Source organism: Myotis myotis, unplaced genomic scaffold, assembly GCF_014108235.1.
Source record: "Myotis myotis isolate mMyoMyo1 unplaced genomic scaffold, mMyoMyo1.p scaffold_m19_p_9, whole genome shotgun sequence".
Lineage (NCBI taxonomy): Eukaryota > Metazoa > Chordata > Mammalia > Chiroptera > Vespertilionidae > Myotis > Myotis myotis.
The window spans coordinates 89,421,696-89,442,781 of NW_023416401.1; the positions used below are offsets into that span (position 1 = coordinate 89,421,696).

The 21,086-nt window shown below is 50.1% G+C and overlaps 1 protein-coding gene across 1 annotated transcript in view; it reads left to right on the forward strand.

Annotated features, from left to right (window-relative positions):
• ZNF831 (zinc finger protein 831) overlaps positions 1–20,781 on the forward strand; it is a 59,929-nt gene extending 39,148 nt beyond the window's left edge. The window contains exons 4-5 of the mRNA XM_036320982.1: positions 19,017–19,177; positions 19,533–20,781. Coding sequence (XP_036176875.1) covers positions 19,017–19,177; positions 19,533–20,408 — 1,037 coding nt within the window. The 3' untranslated portion in view covers positions 20,409–20,781. The remainder of the gene's footprint in view (positions 1–19,016; positions 19,178–19,532) is intronic.
• The last annotated feature ends 305 nt before the right edge of the window (positions 20,782–21,086 follow it).

Consider the following 21,086-nt stretch of genomic DNA (forward strand, 5'->3'; position numbering starts at 1 on the left):
GCACAATAAGGGCATAAGGGAGAGTGTGTGGGCCTCAGAACGTTTTTAGATTTCGTGTAGTTTTAGAGACACTCGCAGCAATGGAAGTGAAAGACCACCTCCTTTCCCACAGAGCTCTGCCCAGGAGGCAGAAGTTTGCACAGCCTTTCAAAGTGCACCTTGCACATGGCTTCTCTTCATTTATCAGAGGTGGGGAACGTCCGCCCAGGCTGGATAAGGCTGAGGAATCATTCAGTTTGGCCCTGCCAAGGCATTAGGCGTGAGTTCATTAACTGTTTGACCAAATACAGCAGGCTAATTTTTAAGTTGATAATTTTGTATGGCCCACAAATCCTATCTAATAAAGACAGAATATGCTAATTGACCCACATGCTACAGCCAATAAGGAGAGAATATGTTAATTGACTGCCCCACCCTCAAAGATAGCGGTGCCCACAGCCACAGATGGACAGCAGGGGAGGGCAGTTGGAGGCAATCAGGCCAGCAGGGGAGGGCAGTTGGGGGTGACCGGGCCAGCAGGGAAGCAATTAAGTGTTGATCAGGCTGGCAGGGGAGTGGTTAGGGGGTGATTGGGCTGGCAGGCAGAAGCAGTTAGGGACAAACAGGCAGGCAGGCAGGCAGGCAAGCGGTTGGGGAACCAGCCATCCCGGATTGTGAGCGGGATGTCTGACTGCCGGTTTAGGCCCAATCCCATAGTCAGACATCCCCCGAGGGGTCCCAGATTGGAATGGGTGCGGGCTGGACTGAGGGATACCCCACCCAGTGCACAGATTTCATGCACCAGGCCTCTAGTGATGTTATAAATATCCAAATGGCCCTTGGCAGAAAAAGGGTTCCATACCCTGGTTTAAACAAACTTTTTATTTGAAAACAGTTTTAGATTTACAGAAAAGTCATGGGGTAGTACAGAGGGTTCCGTAGGCCTTGCACCTGGTGCTCCTGTCAACATCGCACGTTTGTGTGGTGCATTTGCTACACCCGCTGTGGACACGGAGTTGCTAACAACCCGCAGTAGATTCAGGGTCCCCTTGCTTTTTCTCAGTGTCCCTCTCCGGTCCAGGACCCTGCCCACGACACCACGTGACATTTGGCCGTCGTCTGTCCTTAGGCTGCTCTAGGCTGTGGCTGTCTCTCAGATTTCCCTTGTTTTTGATGACTTAACCATTGAAAGGGGTCCTGCTCTGGTATTTTGCAGAACGTTCTTCGCTGGCGTTTGTCCGATGTTTTTCTCATGGTTAGACTGGGGTGATGGGTTAGGGAGCAAGACCTCTGAGGGGAAGTGTCCTCTCATCACATGTCAAAGGTCCTTAGTGCCAACGCGACTCAGCGCTTTGGATGTTGACCTTGGCCACTGGGTGAGGTCGTGTGTGTCACGTTCTCCACTGTAAAGTGACACCACCCCCTCCACCCCGAGACTTCTACCCGCAGGAGTTCTGCTCTCCCTACTAGAAGTCTCCAGCCCCTGCCTCCATTCCCCTGTCCTCCCTGGTCTCCGTCAGTGTGGCCTCTGCCCTCTGCCCTGTGCCGCCCGCCCACCCTCGTCTATCCTCCGTGATGCCTGGTGTAATAAGCGTTTCTGGACCAAAGATAACCCGGACCTGCTCCATGACACCGAGCTCACCATCGTATTTATTGCATCAAAACACTATTGGGAAAGTAAATTCCTTTCGTCTTCCTTGGAAATATTTGATAGGAGCTGCATTAGAATCCTCACTGAGAAAACATGCCCAGAACCTGTCATCGAAGAGAGACGTTCCCTGTCGAAACATAGAGGCCCATAGGGTGCGTGGCTACACGGAAACCTGCTTACATTTTGTTATTTACCACACGATTGTGTTACTCCCATCACCTCTCCTGGCTTTCAAGCCTGCAGGCGGGCGTCACCTCTCCCTGGACAGCCCTCCAGACAGCGCCTGTCCCTTCTCTTCCCGCCAGTGCAGGGGGCGGGGCCCCCATACAGGAGAGAAGTAGTTCTGAGATAAATAGACTAATAATCTTTTAAATAGAGATGTTAAAGGCTGTTTCTGCACAGTGAGGCTAAAACTGTCTGGAATGGACAGGAAGGCTATCGGCCATAGGTCCTCAGCCTGCCTGTCGGCCCTCACACTCTGGCCCTGTCCTGTGGCCTCCGGGCCTCACAGCCCCCTGTGGCTTCAGCCCCATGCCTGTCTGAGATCCCCCAAACAAGACGTTTCCACGCAGTGTTGTGCCTTTCTCGGCCTGTATGCAGCCAAACCACGACCACAGAGTGAGCACGTACAGATGTCCATCTGTCCCTAGCCCGGCCCTGGCCGCATGGACCAGACTCCCGCTGTGCCCTCCAGGTGCGAGGGGAGAGGACTCCGCCGTGCCCTCTCAGTCACAGCCAGCCATCGCCTCAGGGTGGGTCATTGTCTCGTGAGCCCCTATCATCGGGCAAAGAGGTGCCTCTGGTGTGCTCTTGTCCTCCTCTGTGGTTCACTGGCAGGTTAACCGATAAAAGCCAAAATCTGCATCCCTTTCCCCACCTCGGCTCAAAGAGAAGAAGGAAAGTTTATTCCTTTCCTCTCCCTCCCTGCTGCTGTGAGATTCTTGAGGGAGGAGCATGAGCAGACCCAACTCTCATCTAGAAAACGTCCAGGTACCCAGTGGGGATGGGGCAGGGCCACTGGGGAGGAAAGTGGGTAGATAGCCTTGGGTCCTCGTATACACGGCAGGGAGAGAAATACAGGGAGATCATAAACATTCATATGCTTTCAAAATCGACTTTCTGAAGGCTGTGTTTTCACGGTGATGTTAAATTTTTTTTTAATGGTGGGAGGGCTTTGGGTTGCTGCCTCTCCCTACTTTGCTTTGGCTTGGGCTGGGCTCCTGGGGCTTTGGGGAGACCCCCCTCAGTTATTTCTCCATTGAGAGCTGTTGGGAACACTTCCACACTCAGGGTGTTTTTGAGGTGCCCTCCTCCCACAGACATCTTTGTTGATAATAACTGTTCATCTCAATCAACCCAGACCCCACAGCCGTCCCCGGATCCACAGCGACAGAGCCTGGAGCGTGGGGAAGAGGTGGCTGCCCAGCCCAAGGCTTCAGCCAGACTCTTCTGAGCAGGGCCAGCCAGCCCCAGCCTGCTCCCCAATTTCTACGCTCCTAGGCAGGTGGCCTGAGTTGCAAATGAAAGTGCAGAATACCCGGTTAAACTTGATTTTCAGATCAGCAGTGAGTATATCTTTTTCAGCATGACTATGCCCCCAAAACTGCATCAGACACAATGATGGGAACAATGATTCAAAGTCCCATTTAACAGGGAGCCCACATTTCCCCGGGAGCCCTGCCCTCAGGCCTCAGACCCCCTTGCTGGCGTCAACCTCTCTGAACAGGCTTTCCAATCTGATTTCTCTTCCGAATCCTGATCCAGTTGAGATCCTCACTCATCCCTGCCCAGTCGGCCTGCACCCTTCTTTGGCTTGGTTGATTCTGGGATGCTTGTTGTTTAAACTCTTTTTTTAAAAAAAATGTATACTAGTATTTGTATTTAATCTTTTAAAGATACCTGTTTTGTGCAAATGTTACTATTTACATAACACACTCATACAGTAGTGCTACAGATTCATACATGTGCACACTGGGCTGCATGCCTCTCTACACGCTTTCATTAGACACTGGCATTGTATTCACACGGTTCATGGGCCACCTCCTAAGAGGGTGGGAGGTGGTTGCAGTCACTGGAGTGCCTGGCCCTCCTGATCCCCCTGAGCAGGCCATTGGGTCTCTCTCTCTCCACTTGGTGTCTCTCCCAGTCTCTTCCCTTTGGGCTGCTTGGCTTCTCAGGACCGGAGGCTGCTTAGCTGAGCCCCTGCATCTCTGACCAGAGGAGAGCTGGGGGTGCATAGGTCCTCCATCGCCCATTCCTTCATCAGTGAGGTCACTTTCACTCTCTGGTCAGGGCTGAGCCCTGGGAGGACAGGGGTTAATCCTCTATGAAACGGGGAGGGGGAGGGGAGAGCACAGCGCCCCCCATTCTGGCTCAGAAAATACTCTCAGCAGCTAGGCCTGGAGGTGAGCATCCCACAGCCAGGCCGCCTCCACGCGGAGGCCTGGCTCAGGTCTCATTACTGCCCCTCGCCCTCCATCAGAGGCTGGGCTGGACGCCTTCCCCGAATGATGAAGGCGAAGAAGCTCGGTCGTCACTCAGGGGGAGACAGGGCGGGGGGATTTGGCAAGAAAAATGGAGAGCCTGGCTTTTCTGTCTGAGAGAAATGTTGACGGAAAATAGACTAATCACCCTCAAAAAACAAGTTTTGAGGGTTACCTTTGCACAGAGGGAGCTGAAACCCCCTTGAAGAGAGAGAAAGCCTGCTGGGAGCCGGTCCATGCTTGCTGTTTCAAGGGACCTGGCATATATGGCATACTGTTCTTAATATGTTTGCTCACCTTCTTGGCACTATGTGTTTTAACCAAGGTCTCTGAGAAAGGTTGTTTCCCCAGGTAGGGATTTTCCCCTGAAGTTAGGGAGGGAATAAAACCTCTTAACTAAGTACCAGGCGGGTAATTAATCACTTTAACTACGAACAATCATGCTTAAGCTACATAATCTTTACTCCCTGGAATGGAGATAAGAAACACCCTAACCTTTGGAATAGAGATTGATAGGATTGGAATCAACTGGTATAAATACAGATGTAAGAACACAGAACTTAGAATACAGAGCTTAGAACACAGAACTCAGAAGACAGAACCTACACACAGAACTTAGAAGACAGAACCCACACAGAACCTACAGACAGAAGAACTTTGCTGGAGAGAACATGGCAAAAAATCCTGGACTGAACCTGACTACAGAAATTGACAAAAGAACCTGACTAGAACCTGGTGACTGAACCTGGCTGGAGAACCTGGACAGAACCTGGCTGGAGAACCTAGCGAGGGAACATGGACACAGAACCTAGCTGGAGATCCTAAGCAGAACCTCTCTGGAGATCCAGACTAGAACTTGGCTGGAGATCCTGGCTAGAGATCCTGGCTAGGCTGCTGATCAACTGAACGCTGTCTCCATGTCCTTCCTTCTTCGCCGACTCCGTCCACACCTTTGGGGACCCCTGGACCTGCTGGGGTTGGACCCCGGCAAAAGCCTGCCATTGCGATCTGAGTTGTTTGTCTCCCTGGCAGGCCGCAGCGGGGTGTCCGCGTGGCGTCCCCTGGGCCTCAAGTCCACTCCACGCTTCCCTCCTGCTTTCCCCTGACTTTCTTTCGATGTTCTGGAAGCCCCGCGTGGGGAAACCTCCCAGAACCCACTTCCCTGAGTGCCGGCCTCACCCTCTGCTGGCTGCTGGCGCGGCTTTCTCACTATTTCTGTGCCAGCACCTCAGGAACAGTGTGAGCGCCTTTCTGTTAAGACCATTATGCTAGTTGACTGCATGGTTATCTGAGCTGTGTCCTCTCTTCCTGATCTGAATTTGGTAATAACGTATTTTTAAACAGAAGTCAAGAAGAATTCCCGAACGCATTGTTTAAGGTTTTTTCCTTCTCTGTCATCTCTTCTTATTGGACCTGAGTTTTCCGTACTTGATGGAGTTGTCATTTCTTTCTGCTGGCACTGAGGACAGACAGGAAGATATTTCCAAGAGGTAATTGTATCGACCTCGCTGTCTTTCATTTAAGAAAATGGCCAGGTGGGATGGCCATGCGAATTGCGTGGCTACCTCCAGACTCACCCCCCCCCCCTCCACCTCCGTCCTACCCCCGGGGGCATTTTCTGAGTGCCTGACATTGATTATAGTCCTTTCCAGACAAGACCTGAGGGGCACCTTAACCTTTTCTGCCAGGCCATAGTTTCCTTTTCCCTATAACTTTAGAATTGCAAAGCAGGCTCCATTTGTGGGAGTGAACTAGAAATCTTCAGGGGTGATGGGGAGATTTGTGAAGTGCCACAAAGCATGGGCTTTCTGAAGGATCCTAATGTCTCCATTACTGCTTTTTATTTGGGGGGGGGGGGTTGTTTTTAGAAATACGATTTCTTAATTAGTGTGGGAAGATTAAAAATGACTTCCGGGGCAATAACCAATCTGGTTAAATTTGGAAGAAGTTAAGCATGCTACTCTGAGGCTAGAAGGTAGTTTCTGGAGGTCAGAAAGTCCCGGCATTGAAGTCTCACATCATAAGAGGGGGAGTCTCTAAAGCTGGGCTGAGGAAAAAGGAGTGTCTGCATAGAGTCCTAAAGATTGAGCCCTGTTGTTACTCTTTCCCCTTTGTTCCGCCTCTCAGCTCGAAGGGTGCAGGCGGCCCGAGGTGCAAGCCTTGATCATGGAGTGCAGCCGTCCCCCTCCCTCGGTCATGACCGGCCCCCTTTATTTCCTGTCAGGATCCATAGAAACCAGAGAGAGGCTTTTGCTCAAAAGCACTCCTGAGTCTTGTAGCCCTGGGTGTAGGCGCGAAGTACTCTCTCGCTCTTTGGAGATGGAAACCTTCAGCTGAGATGAACCAAGTTGAAAGTGTTTCAATTTCAGCATGGCCTGCCTGACCAGTTTCTCTCATTACTAAGAAAGAGCCAGTTTATAAAACAAGCCCGAAGGCATACATTCCTGAGTAAATTTGGGTATAAAAAGTTTCTATAGCCAATTTGAAGCTGCTTTTATTCTTCCCCTTTTTATATCAGTCCCCTGGCTCCTGAATAGTTTTTAAGAAACGCTATTGGATGTCGTACCTGTTCACAAAATATTTAGAACTGGCCTTACAATGTTGTTTAGAAGAAATATCTGAGTGGGAGAGAGCATTCAGCTTGCCAAACACTTGCCTTCCCTCAAAAAAAAAAAAAAAGCAAAAAAAAAAAAAGCAAAGAGGAGTAAGAAAACCTGAGCCCAAGCACCACAGGACAGACTAGATTGCTATGAAGTCAGGATGGTGCTCCCTCAGCCTCTTGTCCTGGTCATCTTGTCCAATCAGGTTGGGCCGCCTGTCACTGGGGTCTGAGGGAAGACCAGGACCCAGGTGTCGGTCCCAGGGTCACGGGGAGTCAGAACCGATGAGGCCACCTCCACCTTTGCTGTCTCCCTCTGTCTCTGGTCTGAAATGAGTTTATTTCCCCTCCTCGGGATCAATGAAGGAGAGGAGGGAAGATCTTTCTTCCCAGCCAGTGTCATCGAAATGGATCAGTTCCTTCTTTTGAAGGATGCAGATCTGGAGGGAAAGGGAGCCCTCTCCAAGGCCTCCATTGTGTTTCGGGAAGCGGACCGGCTTTTCCAGACTCATTTCATACCGAGGACCATGGAAAACGATCATCCGAAGAGCAGAGACCCTTGGTGTCCACCCTGGCATTGTGGGTTGGAAATGGCATTTTCAATAACTGTATTTCTTTCCCCTTTACCTCATTGCCTGCTCTGCCCTCTAAACTTTAGGTACATGGTCTGGGCGAAAACTTAAGCGAAGGATTGATTTTTAAACACGGCTTTCCACGAAATGTTTTTCAGGGAAAAAGAAATCTCTGGGAGGAAAATCTCAGATTGATTGCCTTTCATCAAAGAAGTAGAAAAGACATGAGGTACCAGGAAGAAAGTCATTTTTGACATAAACCATGATTACTCAGAAGAGACAAACTTCCAGAAATTGCGCCAGGAGGGAGCAATGCTCTGTTATGTAGTTAGACTCTCATCAGTGCCATTTGCTGTCCCTCTGAGGGCTCGTTCAGCTACCTTTTCTCCGAAGAGCAGGCGGGGCTTCTGAGTCATCCTCCTCCGCTGGCTCTGGAGGTGACATTTAGGGATTGCTCAGGCAGGTCACATCCGACTCTCGAGCCAGCTTACCTGAGGTGTGAGTCACAGCTCCTCTCCACGGTGGCATTTACCACAATGCTAATCACTGTGCAATTATGTCCTAATTTCTGTCTCTTCAGCGCCATGTACACACCATCAGCGAGGTAGAGCTGAGCTGCTCGTCACCAATAAGCCCACGTTTAATTCCAGGGCGAGCGCGGCCCCCTCTCTTCTCCCTCCCGGTCTCCTTTACTTCCTTTCTCTCCAGCACCCCTCCTTTTAAGTTCTGTACATAACTCAACTTTCAAGTGACTGAAATATGTTACCTGGAGCCCCCCCCCCCCCGTTACCCCCCCCCCCTCGTCCCCCAGCATAGCTCAGGGAAGACCCCTGGGGATCACGCGATGGAAGCAGCCAGTGAAGACGTGGCAAGCTGAGCAGAACTTCTGACAGGTACTTTCTGAGACAAAAGGTTAACCCCATCATGTTGACGAGGTAAATACCACGTGAGGGTGTTGATGTGATGCTCTGAGATTAAGGAGATGGGAGTTTTTTCCTTTCTTCTGAGCCTTTAAACTGCTCGTCTGTCACACGTGAACTGGGACAGGTGGGCTGGGTGCTTCTCCCGCCCTCTGCTCTGTCACACATCACCGTGATGCCTTCCGCACGGAGCGGCAGCCTGAACTCCAGGGTCCCCTCCGCCACCAACGCCCTCCACGCCTCTGCCTCGCGGTAATGGCTCCGCTCGCAGTTTTCCTGTCAGAATTAATGGGAGAGCTGCTTCTCCTAAAGCCATTAGTTAAGTAATATTGCTTACAGAATCGCTGGAACAGGATAACACCTCCTTCTCTAGGATGTAAATCTTGAGAAATGATGAGGCAATTGCTTAAACACATCAATTATATTCCAAAGCCTGAACTTCTTCTCGCTATAATTTTCATTTAGAGTTGAGAAAGTTTGAAAGTAATGATCCATAAAGTAAGTTCTCTTGATTCAATTTTGGCACTAAATAATTCAAATGACATGAGCCATTTTTTGTGTGTGTGTGTTTTTTTTTTATTTTTTTTTTTGTGTGTGTGTGTGTGTGTGTGTGTGTGTGTTTTCTGTAGTTTTCCTGCTTCCCCACAATTTGTCCTCCTTTTTTAGGGCATGCTCTTATTGTCAGAGCATGATTAGAGTTTCAACTTACCAAAAGGTTTTAAGCATGCTCTCCCACTCAGTGTGTTTTTGGGGAAAATGGTAAGTGGAGTGTTCTCGAACTGATTGCCTTTCATTAGGGAAATGGAGGAGCGCGAACCACGGAGAAAAGTGGTTTCTGAGAAAAGAGATGGGACATGATTACTCGGAAGAGGCAAAATCTCAAGAAAAAAAATTAGGATGGTGCAGAAATACTTTAGCTTTGGTTAAAGATGGAAAAATACATTTTCCTCTTGCTTTTGTGAGTCAACTTTTCTCTTCCTGAGAAACTAAACTTTTGTCACAGAAATGACTGCCCTCCCAGGAGCACGTTCTCCCCGGACGGACGGCACCGCTGCGCAGCTGCCCCGGCGCCTGGAGCTCTGCCTCGTTACGTTAGAGCCCATGGCATTGTTTATCTCTCATTTCTCTTTCAAACCTTTACGGCAGCACCGTGCTTGCGGCAACGTCGGCCTATCCAGGCCACGTGGCAACCCCAGCGCCGGGCCAGGCGGCCAGGGAGAGGCTGATGTGCCTCACAGCTGTCCACGTGGGCAGACAGGTGTGAACAGACACTTTCTTATTTTATTTTTTTACACAAATAGGTCATACCGTCTGTGGTAACCTACAACTCTTTTCTCCCTCATAGACCTTGTATGTAGCCAGGCCCAAGTATAAACAGGTAGGTGGTCAGTCACTGAGGGCGGGGAAATCTCTGGGAGGAGAGTGATCAAAACCCTCTCATCTTGGGAACAGGCAGTGGCGACGCTCCAGGCGGCTTCCAGGCCGAGGCTCTCCAGGTGGCGGGAGTGGAGCCCGAATAAAGGTGGGCGCTGCCTTGCCCACCGTTTCCTCCAGGGTTTTCTTTGTGTTTCGATGGGGCTTCGGGGAGCTCCGCTCTGCCCCCCTGTTCTCACCAGACTCCTGGGCAGGGGGTGCGGAGGGGTCTCTCCGGCTTCTCCCCCTCGTCCTTCTCTCTCCTCTGACGGGAGCTCATGGCTCCCCGACATCTGCACTCATTAGAATTAATAGAGAAGTATTAATTCTTTCCCTAAAGCTATTAGTTGAGTCATCGTGCGCTGAAATTGCCGAAACAGAATAATTTCTCCTTCATTTTCAGGTGTAAACCTTGAGGAAAGATGAGACACTGTTGCGAGTCTATCAATTACTCCCCAGGAAGAGCCCACATACAGGTTTCATTTAGCAGCGGAAGCTTCAGATACTGGTGCAGGAGGCAGCGGGCGGGGTGCGGCCGCGGCCTCGCCCTCTCCCACGGTGTTTCCTCTGCTCTCTTCTTTTTTCCTCCCAAGAGCCCATCGTCCTGTGTCTGCTCCATGTGCTAAAGTCACACTCCTGTTGTCTGAACACAATAATGGCTTTAACTTAAAGCAAGGTTTGAAGCTCCAGTTCACCCTCCCTGTGGTTAGTGGAGTACTCCTGTGTGGGAAGGCTTCTTGTCCGGCTGCCTTTCCTCAAAGAAATAGAAAAGAGATGAAAACCACTAAGAAAAGCAGTTTCTGAAATAAAAGATCTGTGCGTCTGTGATAGCTTGGAGGCAAACTTTCAGAAGATTGCAGTAGGGCAGGGCCGAGAACCGGAGCTGCACTGGATACACGGGTTTTCTGGTCCTTTCTCCAGCCCCCTCTGCCGAGGCCACCCACTGACTTCAGTTCATTCTCTGGTTGGAATGGAGGACCCCTGGCCCCTGCCAGAGAGGAATGAAGGGTCTCCTCCATCCTTTTCGGCCAAATATTTCCCCCCATAGGAACTTTGTGAACAAAAATTGTAATAGGATTGAAGAAACAAATTTACTTCCAAAACAGTTTAGTGCAATGTCTAGATGCAACAGAGACTTAAGAATATATATTGCTTGAATAATTACATGAATTAATTATATTAACTTATTAGAGAGAAAAGCAGCCCAAACAGGGACAATGTCAGAATGTGTGATTTTACGCATGTCCATCATATAGGTGGGGCCAGGGCCTTGTGTCACCATCTCATAGCACACTTTGCTTTTTCATAGCATTTATTGCATTTGCTTGGTGGAAAAAAAATTTAAAAATAGATTTTTATTGAGAGAGAGAGATGGGAGAGCAGAACAATTGATTGGCAGCATCCTGCATGCCCCCCACTGGGAATCAACCTCTCAGTGCACAGGACGACACTCCACTCACTGAGACAAGGCCAGGCACGCTTGGTGACATTTTTGTGTAATTATGTGAGGACTGGATTTCTCCCCCATTTGACTATAATTTCCATGAGGGTGTCTGTCCCATTTGCCCCTGGACACATCCATCGCCTGCCCTCAGCACCATTCTTAGCACAGAATATTGGCCGTGCTCAATACTCCATAAACATGGACTCAAGATATACTTAGGTACAGTAATATGGGCTCCAAAAATATGGATTCAAAAAAATGGGCCTAACAAACTTTCGAGTAAATGAGGAAGTCACTGCCCATGCAATGGTGACTTTGAGAGTTCTGCTCAGCTTTCCTTAAATAATTGCAAATTATATTTGCCAGCACCCTGTGCATCCAATGTCAGGGACACTGCGAAACCATTTCATCTGAGATCAGTTAATAGGAGATTACGTTGCATTATTATTTATGCTTAGAGCTTGCTTTTTTTTTTTTTAATTAAATCTTTATTGTTCAGATTATTACATTTGTTCCTCTTTTCCCCCCCATAACTCCCCTCCTCCCAGTTCCTGCCCCACCCTCCGCCCTCACTCCACACCCACTGTCCTCATCCATAGGTGCACGATTTTTGTCCAGTCTCTTCCCGCATCTCCCACACCCCTTTCCCCCCCAAGAATAGTCAGTCCATTCCCTTTCTATGTCCCTGATTCTATTATGATCACCAGATTATTTGTTCACTTGATTCTTAGATTCACTTGTTGATAGATGCATGTTTGTTGTTCATAATTTGTATCTTTACCTTTTTCTTCTTCCTCTTCTTAAAGGATACCTTTCGGCATTTCATATAATACTGGTTTGGTGGTGATGAACTCCTTTAGCTTTTCCTTATCTGTGAAGCTCTTTATCTGACCTTCAGTTCTGAATGATAGCTTTGCTGGATAAAGTAATCTTGGTTGTAGGTTCTTGGTATTCATCACTTTGAATATTTCTTGCCACTCCCTTCTGGCCTGCAAAGTTTCTGTTGAGAAATCAGCTGACAGTCGTATGGGTATTCCCTTGTAGGTAACTGAGTTTCTTTCTCTTGCTGCTTTTAGGATTTTCTCTTTGTCTTTTGCTCTTGGCATTTTAATTATGATGTGTCTTGGTGTGGTCCTCTTTGGATTCCTTTTGTTTGGGGTTCTCTGCGCTTCCTGGACCTGTAAGTCTATTTCTTTCACCAGGTGGGGGAAGTTTTCTGTCATTATTTCTTCAAATAGGTTTTCAATATCTTGCTCTCTCTCATCTTCTGGCACCCCTATAATTCTGATGTTGGTACGCTTGAAGCTGTCCCAGAGGCTCCTTACACTATCTTCGTATTTTCGGATTCTTTTTTCATTTTGCTTTTCCAGTTGCTTTTTTCATTTTGCTTCTTCGCATTTCGAATCTTTGACTTGATTCTTGCGCTCCTCTGGTCTGCTGTTGGGTGTCTGTACAATATTCTTTATTTCAGTCAGTGTATGCTTAATTTCTAGTTGGGTCTTTATCACAATATCAAGGGTCTCATTAGATTTCTTGAGGATCTCACTACATTTATCGGCGGTCTCACCAGTCTTTTCGAGGGCCTTACTAAGTTTATCAGCAGCTTCTAGACAGTTCTTGAGAGACCTTAAAAATGTGGTTTTGAGCTCTATATCTTCCATTTCTGACATTTGCGTCCTGTTTCTTTGTCTCCGCATTTTTTTTTATCTTTTCTTGGTGCACCCCCTAGTGGTCTTTGTTCGAAGTCTTGTTGTAGTTAAGCCTTGATGTCTTTCGGCAATACCGGGGGGTGATTTGACCTCCAGGCTAACTGGCTATGAGAGTCCGCTGTGTCTGCAGTGGGAGAGCTTCTGTGCTGGATCTCTAGGGCGGTGCTAATCTAGCGTTTTCCTGAGGCTATCCGGCAAATGGCTCTGCGCAGGGCTTGGGCGAGGCGGGTCCCCAGGGATCTACAGGGTGGGCCGGAGCGAGCAGTTATGGCTGCTCTCAGTTCCGTCCCTAGGGGCTCTGCCTCACAGAGTCCCAGCAACCACTGCAAATCTCAGAGAGAAAGCTGCCTTCAAGTTCCGACCGAAGCCAGACAGTCCCGCTTCTCCCGTTTGAGTCTGGGTCCCTAGAGACTCGCCCGGATCTGGAGCTCAGAGTCTGAAACTCCCTCCCGATTGAAAACAACAACCGCGCCCTCCGCCGCCAGCCCGCTCCGCGTGCACTCCGCACCTGAGTATTTCACTTCAGCACTGCACCTCCTCTGAGTCTGGGTATGATATTCTCTTTCCTCCTAGTTGTAGAATTTCCACTCAGCCAGCCTTCCTGTGGTTCTCGATGATGTCCGTTCCGTCTTTTAGGTGTACCCTTGAATTGAAGGCCGACGTGGTAGGCTCATTTTTATCCCTTCCTTATAACACAGTCTTTTGGACTCCCAGTCAATGGAGTTCTTGGTGTATTGGGGCAACCGAAAGAACTGTATCCAATTACTTCCATCAAGATATATAAAAGCCTAAGCAACCAAATGACAGTTGACTGGTCGCTGTGATGCGCATTGACCACCAGGGGGCAGACGCTCAACTCAGGAGCTGCCCCCTGGTGATCAGTGCACTCCCACAGCCAACCTGCTGCAGCCGGCTAACCTCCCCCAGTCTCTCCCCTCCCCTCTGGCCCATATGATCGCTGGCCAGGCCGAGGGACCCCACCCGTGCACGAATTTGTGCACCAGGCCTCTAGTCTATATAATAAAAGCCTAAGTGTCCGTTAAGGTGGAATGACCAGAACGATAGGTTGCTATGATGCACACTGACCACCAGGGGGCTGATGTTCAGTGCAGAAGCTGCCCCCTGGTGGTCAGTGTGCTCCCACAGGGGATCGTCGCTCCGCCAGAAGCCAAGCTCATGGCTGGTGAGTGCAGTGACGGTGGTGGCGGGAGCTCCTCCTGCTTCCATGGTAGTGCTAAGGAGCAGCGAGCAGGTGGGTGGTGAGGAGCGAGGGGTCCCAGACTGCAAGAGGGTGCAGTCCAGGCTGAGGGACTTCCCCCCCCCAAGTGCACAAATTTTGTGCACCAGGCCTCTAGTTTTCAGATAATGATGTTAGAGTAATGTGTCTATTAGCATTTCAATCAGGCCTAAGGATTGGACAGCTGGGAGCAGATTGGCCTTGAGAGATGTCTACGCCATGTTGGAAGCTTTGCCTTGTTGTTGCTTTACTCCGTTTTCTTTCTAATTGTTGTACAGTTTCTTATAAGCCTTTTCAAGATGCTAAATTTAAGTGTGCTATGATGCTTTAAGCGATCTCTGCCTCTCTAAACATGGTTGGGCAATTATTTCTGAGGAAAATTATTAAGAACGCAGCTTTAATCAGGGGGAGGGCAGGAAGGCAAAGAGCTGTGATGAGAGACGGGCTTTCTAATAAGATTTGCATAATTGTGTGAGTGCTGGAGTTTCTGAAGACTGCACGGTGATGAAAGAATCCGAAATTTCTCAGGATGGAAGGAGAGGTTCCTACGTGATACAGAAACCTACATGCCTTAACGTGTGACCAGAGCACTTTACTTCCTGAAAAGGGCCATTCCTTTCAAAGCAAGTTAGCGTCCTGCTCCCAGAACCCAAATTCATTTAACACACTTTGGTGACATTATTTGGGCATTTCCCCCCCACAATTATTAAAGATAACTCACTTTTCTCTGTAGACTGTAGGTCAGAAGGAAATTAAATCAATGGATTTGCCCCCCTCGCTCTCAGGTGAGTCAGAAATTATTGGTCAAATGTGCACATGGCCTTTCCGTTAGACTGAAAAACCCGCACGAGCTGCCGAGGAGACATTTGACCAATCTGATTATTTCCTCTTACTAATTGGTTTTACTTCATTGAATTGAATGAATTGTCTGGTTGTTTTGTCAATGTGGAGACACGGCTTAATCCACTTAGAAGGAGAGGAGGCGCTTGGTAAGCTGTGGGGCTAGTGAAACATTTATCATCATTATTATCTTTTGGTGATTTTTCATGGGTGGCAATGAAACTGTCCTCCATCATCCACGTTCATCTATTTGACTTCTGCCCTATCCAAGCCTTCCCATCTGACCCCACCACACCGGTGACCTTGAAAGTGGCTTTCCCGCTCTGCTCCCCTCTCCTGGAAATGTAGTCTCCAGACAGGAGCTGCCTGCATCTTAAATGTTGTGGCATCCTGCTGCCATGCTGGCTTCTTCACCGTGACAGACCCAGCCCCCTTCCCAGCACCTGCCCGCACCCACAAGATCTGCGCCCCTGGGCTTCCCCCCTTCCCCGAGCCCCTGCCCCACTCAGCCCCCTCCTTCCACCTGGCTGCCCATCAGGCCCTGGTCTGCCCCCCTGGGGGTCCCCCTCACCCTCATTTCCATGGGAGGTGCCACCTTTCCACAGATTTAGGAATGGGAGGCGCTCCCTTCCGCCCGCCATAGCCTCCCTGTTCATGCTCAGCAGCTCCATCCTGCCTCCTCATCATGAGGCTCAGTGTTTATGTCCTTCATGACCCTGTCAACCAGAAGCGATCTCATCCTCCAGTTTGCTCCCTTGGTTTCTCCTCTGTTAGGTCAGAAGCTCAAAGGCCAGGGCGCCTGGGCTGGCTCTCTGACTCCTCTGGATGGAGTGTGACAGCAGGGACTGGGGGAAGCGCATTGAGAAAATGCCACGGGCCTGGTCTGTGCCATCGGAAACCCCGTGCACAGGAGCCGCAGTGAAAGCCGTGTTCAAGGAAAGGCCACGGCGTCTGGCCCCAAACCGATGCCCTTTTCGCGAGTCTTCCAAGCTGCTTTGCTCGGGATTAGCGAACCGGGGACCAGGCAATAAGCCCCTGAGACAGAAGCAGTAGGTCGGTCCTGTTGGTACAAGATGGAGGACAGAACGCCTTCATGTGGTTCCACTTTCCTCTAACAACCGGGAGTCAGGAAGGAACTGTGTCTGTGAGGCACCGCTTTCAAGGACAAAGTGACAGAGGAAGCAGGCCCCCGTGACATGGACTCAGCAGGGACAGCGAGCCAGGCACACCTCAAAACTCCGAAATCCACAGCCCAGCAGACCTCCCAAACCTCCACCACTCTTCCCTCCCACAGCACGGTCACCCCTCACCCTCTCCCTGGCAGAATGCTGGGGGCTCAGTCCTGGAGAGGGTCCAAAATGCTGGGGCCACCGGGCACAATCAGTTGAGCTGGGAGTGGGAGACCACATTGAAAACAGAGGGTTCAACCAAAGGGTTGACACTGCCTGCCGGTCCCCCGACTCTCAGTCCCAGTTTCAGCTCCAGTGCGGGCAGCCTGGCTGCACTTCCCAGCAGGAGGCTGCGTCCTGGTGTGCTGACCAGGCCCCGTGGAGACCCAAAGAGAATGACGCCAGGCTTTGCCACTTACACGGGGCGGCCAGTCACCGTGCAGGGAGGCCCACAGGGACAGATAGCACTGGAAGGAGAGCCCAACCAACGCTCATGTGCCTGTTTGGTGAACATGGTGGTGAAGATTGCTGAATCCCTCAGGAAAGTCTTTACTATGAAAAAAAAGATAAAAGCAACAGAAACAAGGAGTTTGGAAAGAAGGGAGCGGATGTAAGGAGAGACAAACTTCACCAGCATCAACCAACCATTATTCATATTAACAGAGCCAGTAAGAGAAGATGCTGGAGCCATGAAATAATAGCAGAATGCTACAAAGCAGGAATAATGATTAATATTAATAGTGGGCTCTTAGGAATGAAAAACATGATAGCAGAAATAGTATGAGTTGGAATAGAAAATCGAAGGAATTCTCCCAAAAGTAAAATGAAAGAAAACAAAGCATAGAAAATAGAAAAGATAAGAAAAATTGAGGATGAGACCAAGAGGGCCAATAACTTCACACGGAGAGTGGAAAGAAAACATAAGGGAAAAATCAAAGACAATGTATTTTTCTGAGACTGAAGTGATTCAGATCAAAAGGCTGCACCGAGTGCCCAGACGGTGAAGGAAAATAGACCAGGATGGAGGTGACACCCAGAGAAGAAGCAGGACTTCTCAGAGAGAGAACAACAAACGCCTTCACCCCAGGATCCCGAACCGCGCGCCCTGAGGCTGCAGACTCCTCAGTCCGGGACGGAGCCAGCCCGGCGCCCGCTTAGAAGGAGAATGCACCCGTTCGAATGTTCTCCCCAGACAAGCAGCCGGGGAAGGGCTCAACATTTCCTCTCACTCACCCTTTCTCATGCAGCTACTAGGAGCTTTGGGTTAGGGAAGCAAGAAAGTAAACCGAAAGGACTGCCGGGGCCTGGGGTCCAAGGACGGGGCTGGAGGGAGGCCTGGGGCACAGCCTCGAGTGGGGCTGGAGCTGCAGTCCAGGGAGCAGGTCGGAAGGTTTCATGAGTGGTGTTCGTCCGTATCAACCTGGGAACGCCGCCCGTGACCCTTTCTACCTGCACGGTGATGACCAGAGGGAAAGGGAGGCGGTGGAGGTGTAAGAGGGTAAAGGGGACAAATGGTGATGGAAGGACACGTGACTTTGGGTGCTGAACACACAATACACAGATGATGCATTCGGGAATTAAACACTAGAAACATATAATCTTATTAACCAGGGTTATCCCAATGCATTCAATACAATTTTTTTTTAAAAAGCTTAAAGAAAAAAAGGAGAAAAGTCTCATGAGAGATCCTTCTAAGAAAACGAAACCTTAGACCATTGGGAAGGAGGTTAGAGGGTGATGTTAGTAATAAGTCCATAGAAAACTCAGCAAAAGAAAAACTGACTCCAGGGAACACCGTGTTGGTAATTAAGGCCGTTCCTAGCACACCGAGGCTCTGGCGCAGACAGCGCACTCCTGAGCACAGCAGTGGAAACTGTCAGCATTCCAGCCAGATGGCCACAGCCGTGATCTCACTGCTGAGAAGAGAGGGGGTGGGGACTGTGCATACCTGTGTGGTGATGAGGGTTGTGGAGAAGGTGTGCTCATCCTGATTCCTCATAGAAGTCACAGGCTATCCTCCAAACTGGAAATAAAAGCAACAACCAAAAACAAACCAAGAAATGGTGCTCTGTGCGTGTTTGTGGAGGACAGGAGACACAGTGGTTCTCAACCTTCCTAATGCCGCGACCCTTTACTACAGTTCCTCATGTTGTGGTGACCCCCAACCATAAAATTATTTTCATTGCTACTTCATGACTGTAATTTTGCTACTGTTATGAATCATAATGTAAGTATCTGATATGCAGGATGTATTTTCATTGTTCGCGACCCACAGGTTGAGAACCGCTGCCAGGATCCAGTAGGCGAAGAGGAGTGGGTGGACAGGTGCTGCTGTTTTTCTTAATAAGTAGAAAGGTTTGGTTTTTTTAAAAGTCTGTGCGTTTGTCGCTTTCATCAACATAAAAGCAACTTTTAAATGGGGCCTAATGCTTTCTCTGGGACACAGCGATTCTAGAATGTTCTTTTCATCTTAACTCAAGATGGGATCTACCTTCCCTGAGATCTGTGGTGCCCGGACCTGCATTCCAGGGGAGGCTGTTTTGTGGATGTTGTGAAGGTCACACCTTTGTCTCCCCCCGCCCCCCCCCCCCCAATCAAACCATCGCCATCGCAGAACAACAGCAACACAAGACTAGCCTCCCGTGGCTGCCCAGTGCTCCGAAGACTCGTGCGTGCCAAGGGGGGATTTTCTTGGCTCTGTGGTCAGAGAACTCAATCTGAGATTCACCAATGGAAGAGGACTCTGATGCAAAAGAGCCACATGGAAGGTTTAGGGATTTTCCCGCCTTTGGGAATTGGTTTTGCCCCATTTCCTCTCGTCTTAGCAGAACCGGAGATACTTTATTTGGTGGCGGGAATTGGTTCAAGGGACTTCGCTTTCCCGTGTGAAATGAGGGCTTATGAGCTCAGAGCTCGTCTTGAGAGCACAGGTAACCTAGGAAATTACTACTTGCTGATTTAATAATTTCAGGTGTATGTACATGTGCCTCCCACGTTTAGGGCTAAGTCTGCAAGGGGAGTCATCTTGTGCAGCCACAGCATCACCTCTTGGTTGTGGGGACAGAGAGAAGGAGGAGAAGACCTGGAGACCAACCTCAGGAGGCAGCTCTCCCAGCACAAGGCCAAGGGCTGTGAGGGACAGAGACACCTGGACCGTGCAGGTGGGAATTCTGACTTCGGGCCGTCTCTGTCTGTCCGTTGTCTGGGGTTATGGCTCTCCTGTCCTTGTTGGTGCTCAGTGGGCTCGGGACTGGTGGGGTCATGGAGAGGTTTGCGTTTTCACGAAGCCAGACAAAAACACAGGGCAGTCTCGTCAGGCGATTTTGTGTCAACTTAATGCCCCAATTAGTTATTAATGGAAACCGATTGAGAACATGATATTGAAGTTCACGCTCAGTAAAGAATCATTAAGGACTCAAGCCCATGTTTCATTGAGGACCATGTTTCTGACCACAAGTTTCTTGTACCAAATTAACCTTTTCTCCTCCATCTGCTTCCCTTTGCACTTCGTTACAGGATATCATTCCCTCTGCCGGTGAGTGCGGTGACCATTGTCCTCAGAACGCCTCAGTGGGGTCAGGACTGGCCCTGCCACCCGACTCCCGCATGCACATGGGTGACCACAGCCTTCCCTCCCGTGGCAAAGGTCTCGACCCGGGGATGCCTGAGACTCAGCGGCTGCCTTCCCAGGAGCCAGTCTCGGCAGGTCCCAAACCACGCGCTTTCTCAGATGCTCAGGAGCCTTTAGCCTTTGGGTCCAAAGGAAGCTCTCCCCGCCATGACGCTGCTACCTCTGTGGCTGCCATTGGTACTTCTCTGGGGACAGGAGGAGGTCACAGCACCCGGGGAGCTCCCAGTGCAGAGCCACAAGGCCATGGCCAGGCTGCAGGGGAGACTCAGACACAGAGCTCCCCGGACAGCAAAGCTCTGGCCCAGGGCCTGTCTCCGTCACTCAGGCCAGGGAAGCCTTCACCGGGGCAAAGACTTTCAGGTTCGGTCCCATCGAGGTCACCTGGGAAAGCTCATCCTGACACGCCAACCTCAGGGCCAGGATCAGCTAGTTCACAGCAAGAGGAAGGGAGGCCCGAGGTGCGCTGCCTCCCCGGGGGGCAGGAAGAAGTCGCTCACCCGCCGGGGTGTGCTTTAGAGTGCGGGGAAGTGCTGGCCCCCGGCCCTCCTGCAGGAAAGGACACTGAGGAAACTCCAGAATCCGGAATAATGGCTCTGAAGGATGGTGTGGTTCCCGCAACACCAGGGCAGCCTGCGGGTGCCCAGGAAGCCTCTTCGAAAACCATCAAGAAGAGGAGTTTGGGAGGAATGAGGAAGCAGACGCGAGTGGAGTTCAGTGACACCAGCAGCGACGACGAAGACCGGCTGGTGATAGAGATCTGATGCTCCCGGCTAGAGGGTGTCTGCGGTCGGACACTGGCCATGCTGCCGTGAATGCCGTCTGCTGGCGGACTCCCGGGCCCTTGTCATGAAGCACCTAACGATTGGGAAAGCCATGTTGGGTTCTTTCCAAGTCATCCCCAACCAACTCCAAACCCCTGACTCAGCCTCACCCTTCCCAGACCCCCTGGGCTGGTGTTCACAGGTGCCAGGAAGGGCAAAGGTGGCCGTGACCACTTGGCACACGCGACTGTGCCTGGACTCCCAGGTACGCTCTGCCTCAGTCCTCACTGCCTCCTCCGTAAAATGGCACTAGCCACGGAAGCCACGTTTACCAACAAGTTCACCCCACAGAGCCAAGGCAACGATGTCCTCATTAGCAACTGGGGGTAAGCACCGGGGGGTGGGGGTGTGAACTAGGGGGTGAATTGGGCACCAAATTACTTCTGTTCATTCTGGAGACAAAATTCAGATTCATTAAAAAACTGAAGTTTGGTCAGAATAATTCTCCTCCTCCTCGGAAGTTGTAAATATACTTCAAAATGCGTGATCTGGTGAAATGCTGATTATTTCTCCGTGTCGCTCAGTGGCTAATGTTTATGTATGAGTCAGCGACACAAGCATGTACTGTCTGGTGCCTGGTGCCTTTTCTGTCGAGACCTCTGAAACTCTTGGTTTTTC